Below are 7671 nucleotides of genomic sequence, written 5' to 3' on the forward strand. Positions count from 1 at the left end.
ACTTCAATATTTATTCGATTGTCTACAAGAGGAAAGAGTCGGGGGGGGGGGGTGGGGGGAAATCCCTTCTTCTTTTATCTTTTAAGGAGCTACTAGCGTGTTGTCAATTTGTCTTTATCGATAACAGGCTTTCCTGATTCTGTACCATTGTGTTATATTTTTACTTAACTTGTTATTGGTCGGAAACTTGTTTATATGAGGGTTAGCAAGATGTGCTTATAGGGGGTGGGGTGGGGTGCTGTGCTTCGCAGTGAAGTTAGCTCGAAATTAATAATTAAGGAAAGCCTTATTGGAAAATAAATGAAATATTGGCTGCAGGGTATGTTTTAACCCATTCTTCTCCTATTCAGAGCGCACTTGTGTTCGTAATAAAACAAACGTGAATTTGCGAAAAGTTCTGGTTAGATGCATGTAATCAACGTGTTGAAACAAAAAATGTCAAAGCCATTTTTTTTTAAATTCACTTAAATAACTTGTTTGTTTTATTTCTATAATAAAGTAAATTCACGCAGGCTGAATGTTTCGGTTTAACAGCTCCTGCTAGTAACACAACGTATTGAATATCATACTGCTTGTTAAAAGAGGAAAAGGAAATTGGATAAATGGGAAAAGAGAGACAAAATGAGAGGGGTTGTAAATCTTCTGAGAAGCGGAAGAGTTTTCAAAGGCAATAAACCGTTCTTTTTTCCCTTCGCCTTCTTTTCTTCACCATTCTGAAAACTAAATTAGAGTACACGGGGGCTACCAACATATGGAAATCACATTGAAACGGAGCATCAAAAGTAAAGATGATGACGATGACGTGATGATGATGATAATGATGATGAGGTGGAGGTGGAGAAGGAGGAGGAAGAGGAGAAAAATTACGATTTTCCTGACCACGATGATGGTGGCGTTGTTTTTGGCTACTGTTGTGATTGTTAATTTAGTTGTAATTATTGTTTTAACAGCTGTATGTTCGACCTGTCGTGGAGCGCACTACAAATCCCGTGAGATTGGCTCTTCCGTGTCCTTGTTGGCACAGGTAAGCTTTCGGAAAGTCGAGGGTTCAAGGAAATAGGATTTGCACTACAGTCGAAGCTCTCTTAACGGACACTCTCGTAAGCGGACAGCTCTACTTACGACCACCTTGTTAGAAACCCCGTTTTTACTCCCATACAAACTCTGTATTTTTACATTCTCGTAAGCGGACATTCCCGTAAGCGGCCGCGGACACTTTCCGAGATTACGACTTAGACTTTTTCTTTGTTTTTAAGCTCCCGTAAGCGGACACCACAAAGAAAATCATATAAAAAACCTCTGTATCTTGTATTAATCAATCAACTTCACATCGCCGTTCGTCACAATGATTTTACTGTAATTACAGTACCATATTTCAGTGTTTGTTTTGTCGTCATCCACGTCCGGTTACATTTAGAAACACCACTAACATGCATATTACCATTATGTTAGCTGGGCAAGCTCCCGTAAGCGGCCATCTATCCCCCACACCTCTAGTGGCCGCTTACAAGAACCATTCTCGTAAGCGGCCAGCTCCAGTTGCGGACACTTTTTTCGCGTCCCGAGGGTGTCCGCTTATGAGAGCTTCGACTGTATTTCCATTGTCGGCTCATAGGATACCTGACTATATAATAGAGATTTTTTAATGCGGCGCACCCTGGGGCCGGCACACTTATTTCAGATAAAATCTAAATTTAAATTTTAATCTCTTTGTTGTTCCATGCCTTTCTTCAAGGAACGGCCAGTTGTAAATAACAATTTATCGTATTTTTATGCGCTGACAGTCATTTTTTTCCAGAATTTACAAATGGTTTCCGAATGGTAGCTAGCTTCTAGTCCTAATGAAAGTCTACCAAGCCTAAATTACGGCCGCAGCTTGAAGAAATGGACAAGAAAACAAACACAACAAAAAAGTAAACTGAAAATTTATTATTGTTTGTGTGCCTGTCCTTAGAGCATTAAATTTTCGTAGAATGGCTAATGATCTGATGCACGATATGCTAATACATCTTATTGCTTTTTAGGAACCTGACCCAGACGACGTTGCGCTTGGTCTTGGAGATGACATGCAAGACTCTGATTCCGAAACTGTCTCTATCGTTGCAGTTTATGAGGAGAGCACAGGGCCAGCTACTGCCTGCGAAGGAGTCGTAAGCACAGGTGAGGAGTCGGAAACAGTTTCTTTGCCATCCATTTCATCCCAAGCCTCAATACCAGAAGAAGAGATAAGTGTATGGGTCGACCAGATGGAGGAACAAAATGACAAAAGACAGAAATTAAACGAAGCTGTCTATAGTATCTCCGGTGGCCGGTACAGCCCTGTCATGTCTACGCTGAACACGACTTGGGATGACGTCTCCGACACCCAACAGCGCTATTACATTCGCAAAGCCAAGGAGACGGTAACAGCCTCGTTGTCTGTCATTGCCCCTGGCCAAGAAGAACTAGTTTGGAAGGCGCTGCAAATGGAGCGAAGTTTGGATGCAGACAGAAACAACCAAGGAAAACGAAAGCGTTTTGATCCTAAGTCTGGTCTTGTCGAGAGTTTAATCAAGGCATATGGGCAAGCTGGTCATTGGCAAACAAAGAGACAGATCCTTTCCCTCTTCGCGGACGATTTTTCGCGGGCGGAACTTCAAGATATGATTCCTGGGCTGTCTAAATGGCGTATTGACCAAGCTCGTCAGCACGCAACGGAAGTTGGAAAAGGTCAGCCACTCCCTGAGATTCCCAGTTTCCGGACAAAAATTGGGCACGAAAAAGTTGATCATTTCATTGAATATATCTCAAGACCGGAATTCCTTCAAGATGTCGCGTTTGGGACGAAAACTCTCAAACTTGATTCCGGAGAGAAAATTATCATACCAGCGGTCATTAGGACCGTTATTCCCTCGCGAATCATCACACAGTATTTGAATTATTGTAAAGAGCAGGAATTTGAGCCGCCGAGCGAGCGTTCTCTCTACAGAATGATCGAAGTGTGTTCGGCTTCCATGCAGAAATCCCTGCAGGGACTTGATAACACCAGTGCGGAGGGCAGTGAGGCGTTTGACCAAGTGTCTTCGATGTTGGAAGGATTTACAGATCCAGGTATAAACATACCCGCTACTCAAAAACTACTCAAGGATGGAAAAAGGTACTTGAAGAATGATTTCAAGACACACATCGGACGCGATGAACAGTGCAGTGATCACTGCATGGTACACGCTCTAAGTGATAGTACTTCCGCCGATTTCAGAGGGGAATGCAATCATCAACACAGCTACGAATGTGAGCGCTGTGAAAGTCTAGAGGGAGTACTTGAAGAGCTGGCAGAGATGTTAGATAAAGTGGATATGATGGAAGAAGAGAGAGCTATGCTGAAGTTTGAATACACTGAGAGCGTTCGAAAGATAAAGGCATGGAAGGCTCACTTGCTACGATCAAGTAACCAAGAAGAAGCCAAGCAAAATGCCCTCCAGAAACTAGACGAGACATCATGCCTTGTGATAATGGACTGGGCAATGAAATTTCTGCCTGTCCAATACAGAGAACAGATGAGTGACTTTTTTGGGAAGAGGGGCAAGAGCTGGCACATCAGCGCCGTAATCACAAGAGAAACTGCGAAGAGCAAGCATTCAGTTGAGTGCTATGTGCACATTTTCAATAACTGCCTTCAAAACAGCTTTGCAGTTCTTTCGATCGTAGAGGACTTGCTACACAAGGTAAAACAGGAGTATCCACTTGTGACAAAAGCTTACCTCTGTTCCGACAATGCCGGATGCTATCACAATGGGCCGCTACTGCTAAGTCTAAGAGAAGTTGGGGAAAGAACCGGTGTCAGGCCAGTGCGTTACGATTTTTCAGAGCCACAGGCTGGTAAAGATATCTGTGACAGGAAGACTGCTGCGATGAAGGCACATATGAAGCGCTGGGTGAACGAGAAGCACGACGTCGTGACAGCTGAGGACATGAAGGCAGCATTGGAATCACATGGTGGAATCAAAGGATGCAGGGCTGCGGTCGTCGACGTGGACACAACGAGGGAGAAAAACCAAGATAGCAAGATACCGGGCATAAGCGTGTTGAACAACTTTCAATACGAGGAATGTGGCATCCGAGTATGGAAAGCATACAACATCGGGCCTGGGCGTCTCATCACCTACAACGATTTTGGAGCCGCATTACAAGGAGATACTGGGCTAAAAGTGATCGAGACTTTTGGACAGCCTACACAGAAAGGAAACGTGGGTGAAAGCGTCAGACAGAAGTTCGACATCTACTCCTGTCAAGAAACTGGATGCGTCATGACGTTCAAGACTCAAGCAGAGGCAGACGACCATATGGACACGGGTAAACACCGTCTTGATGTTGATTGCAAATCAACATATGATCGTATTAGAAGGAGATGGGCGGAAATGGTAACTGGGGTGACGTTCGCGCCGGATGTGCCATCGACTTCATTGCAAGGTGGGGATAGTGGCATCACTACCAGGCCACTAGGTACTAGGCCATTGGGATGGGCTCTAAAAGTAGCCAAACGGCCCAACAGGATGACGGACAACGTCAAGGCCTTTTTGATTAAGAAATTCGATGAAGGCGTAAGAACTGGTAACAAGGCCGATCCTGTCCAGGTAGCGAAGGAGATGAAGATGCTAAGAAACCAGGACGGACAACTCACCTTTAAGCCTGAAGAGTGGAGAACTCCGCAACAGATTAGCAGCATGTTCTCACGCCATGCAGCCGCGCAGCGTTATAGGGGTATTGCTCCTGAGGAAATCACTGACGAAGACATCGACGCCGCGGTGTCGGTGATGGCCTTAGACTCTCTAAAAGGTTTGGTGATGGAGGACATGGAAAGGCAAGGCCATCCAATCATTGCTTCTGGAAACAACATTTGCGACCTCGTTCAGACCAACAAGATTGGCTCACTCAAACTAGCAGTCCTGAAGGAAATCTGCAAGGACCTAAATCTCTTGACAAGTGGACCCCTATCAAGAAAAAAGACTTTCATCGAGGCCATAAAAGCATTTTCCAAAAGTTGCACATGCTCTGACAATTAACTTTACGTAGTTGCGGCACGAAGGATCTCAAAGGGAGTTGTTAGAAGGGGTGGGGGAGGTCACTACAGCCTTAGTGTAACTGTTCCAAGAGCACCTGTGTCGCCTTTGTAAGCTCATCGTATCCATAACAATCTGTTAGCTAGGTATACAAAGTCTCTGCGATGACAGACTTTTTTTAAATACATGTAAAAATCGGGAGGATACCCATTGGCTAGCTTAGCGCGCATTCGCCATCGCGTACCATCAAACCGCCAGCTACGCAGGGTCGTCAGTGTCTTTTCTGTTGTTGATAAGATATCAAAGTTAGATTTGCAAAGTTTAATTTTTCACGCAGTTTGTGTGGATGTATTTACCAAAGACATAAACAGCAATCTAGGTTAGAAACGCAAGGGTGAAGAGGAACATTTGAGTGTTAAATAATCGGCTCGAAAATGTTTATTACCACTCGAAATTACGTTATACCTTGCTGTTTCTAATTATTTCATGTAAAACTACTACTGGAACCCTATTTTATTACTCCACAGTATAAATTCGACATTTTTATTCTTTAAACTCCTATCGATGTTCGTACCCGAATAAAGCATCCGTGAGTGTAGTTCCTGTCGTCCATGTTAGCAAGCTGTAGACTTTTCTTGCTGTTTAGGTCAAAATCTTAGTATTTAGAATATTAGTTTTATATACTAAAAAATGTCTTTGTAGGGTTGAAAACGTGTGAAAAACGTTTTCGTTTTTCGTCTCCGACAAAAAAAAGGAAAAAAGAAATGACCGGGATATTTCAAGCAAGTGTATTATTCAGCTTTGTTTACAGAATTGCTATACAATGTCACGTTGTCAAACATGAAACTTGCGTTACAAACTGAATACAGTACGTAGTGAAATGCGTAATAAATTTTGGTTTCAGTTTAATGAAAATCTTCTTGTATGCAATCAAAACCGACCACCTTTTTGGCAACATGTTAATTTTTGAGGGAATAACTGGTTTTGTTAATCTTGTTGAATCTTGAAAAATATACGCAAAATTTTAAACACGCAGTTTTAACAGTAAGTGTCATTTGACAACAGCTGTTAACCACGGATGCTTACACAAAGAAATAAACAAACAAACATGCCCACAGAACTGAAAAAGTATTTATTGTTATTAATCACCCTTTTGAAAAGGAAACATACAATTAAAAAAGCCTGAAACATAAAATAACTCAAGCTAGCGTGACAATTTTGGCGAGACAGGAATTATGCAAATTAGATCAGATTACGCTAATTAGGACAATTCGTGAGAAAGTTCACGCGACGGGATTTTAACTTGCCAAATGAGAGTTTGCTGATTTATTTAGACTTACAAACTGACTAATAAAAACTATATTTTGTTTCAAAATAGACTGCCGCACTTTAGAGAAAATTGGCTTTTAAAATTGCCCAAAATTCGTCTTGCATCCGAAAGTCACGAAATGCTATTATTTGGAGACGTGCCAAAGTAAAGCGTTTTATCCAAAATCGTTTATATTGCAGATATGAGCTGTTCACATGCCGGGTAATATGCACAAATCGAAAAAATAATCAAAGTTGATGCGATGTAAGTAAAATCAGCCGTGAAAGTTAACGTAAATTTCGTACCGTATCCAGCCTAAATTTCATCAAAAACTAGGGGGGGTGGTCAAATCCAAAGAAATTTATTTTATTTTACAAAGAATAGCACCGATCGTTATCTTATCCGATAGAGAAAAAACGCTGAAAGTTTGAAAGGAATCTGCCAACCTCGATCCGCGGAGGTTGTCCGGTTCTTACTGACAATGACACTTAAATAAGCAATTTTAAATTATAATTATAATTATAATATTCAACTTTATTTAAAGAGGGTGAACACGTAACAGTAAACAACTGAAAAACCAGTGGCCCTCTATTATAAAATACAATAATATAAGAACTAAAAAATAATGGTAAAAATCTAAGAATCTAAAATTACAAAATTTAGTTAAAAATAGGCTATAATATAAAATCACATTTAGTAAGTTAGATTCTCTTGAAGAAAATAGACAAGTCTTGAAAAATGGCCAGCCCTCTTGTTCTTGTTGCTGAGATTGATGCTTTCCAACATGGTCCCGAGCCTTTTACTCCAAAGTGCCTGGCCGTTGCTTGTGATCAGTTGGAATTTTCAGAGTCCTGGACGTTTAATACTGGCGGTCTCGCAGCCCGTTTGGTGGACCATTTGTCCACCTATTACCACCAAACGACTTTCGTGGATGGATTTCCGCCGTCCGGACGGGGCATTCCCTTGGACTTGTTTTCACAAGTGTTTCTGCACACCATAGATCACGTATTCTTTGAACTGTTCCAGACCCGCCCATCCTTGCCAATACCGGACAGCCTGTTAATTTTCACCAAAGGAGCACAGAAGGTGAACTTTCTAAAACAAGCCGTCTCAACAATGGCTCCCGCTGGCATGAGCGTACCGTTCGGAATTTTAATAACTTGTCGCTTTTAACATTGTCATTGTGCGTTTTATTCAGTTTCTTTCGTATCTTATCACTTCGGATTAACGTAGGGTCATAATAGAAATAAAGTTGTTCTATTGTACTCCGATCACCACACCGTTTTGTTTTTTTCTCGCTCAGGAGAGCTCGTGATTAAGGTC

General features: G+C 41.8%; 1 protein-coding gene across 1 annotated transcript; it reads left to right on the forward strand.

Moving 5' to 3' along the window:
• The first annotated feature begins 3763 nt into the window (after positions 1 to 3763).
• Positions 3764 to 6845, forward strand: LOC144650323 (uncharacterized). Its single transcript, XM_078509974.1, has one exon. The coding sequence runs from the start codon at positions 3891 to 3893 to the stop codon at positions 5040 to 5042; it is 1152 nt and encodes a 383-aa protein (XP_078366100.1). The 5' UTR covers positions 3764 to 3890; the 3' UTR covers positions 5043 to 6845.
• The last annotated feature ends 826 nt before the right edge of the window (positions 6846 to 7671 follow it).

This window comes from Oculina patagonica, chromosome 4, assembly GCF_052425735.1.
Source record: "Oculina patagonica isolate OP01 chromosome 4, crgOcupat, whole genome shotgun sequence".
NCBI lineage: Eukaryota > Metazoa > Cnidaria > Anthozoa > Scleractinia > Oculinidae > Oculina > Oculina patagonica.

What these genes read in the sequence shown, in the direction of transcription:
- LOC144650323 (XM_078509974.1), top strand. Translation starts at nt 3,891, where the DNA reads ATGAAGGCACATATGAAGCGCTGGGTGAACGAGAAGCACGACGTCGTG.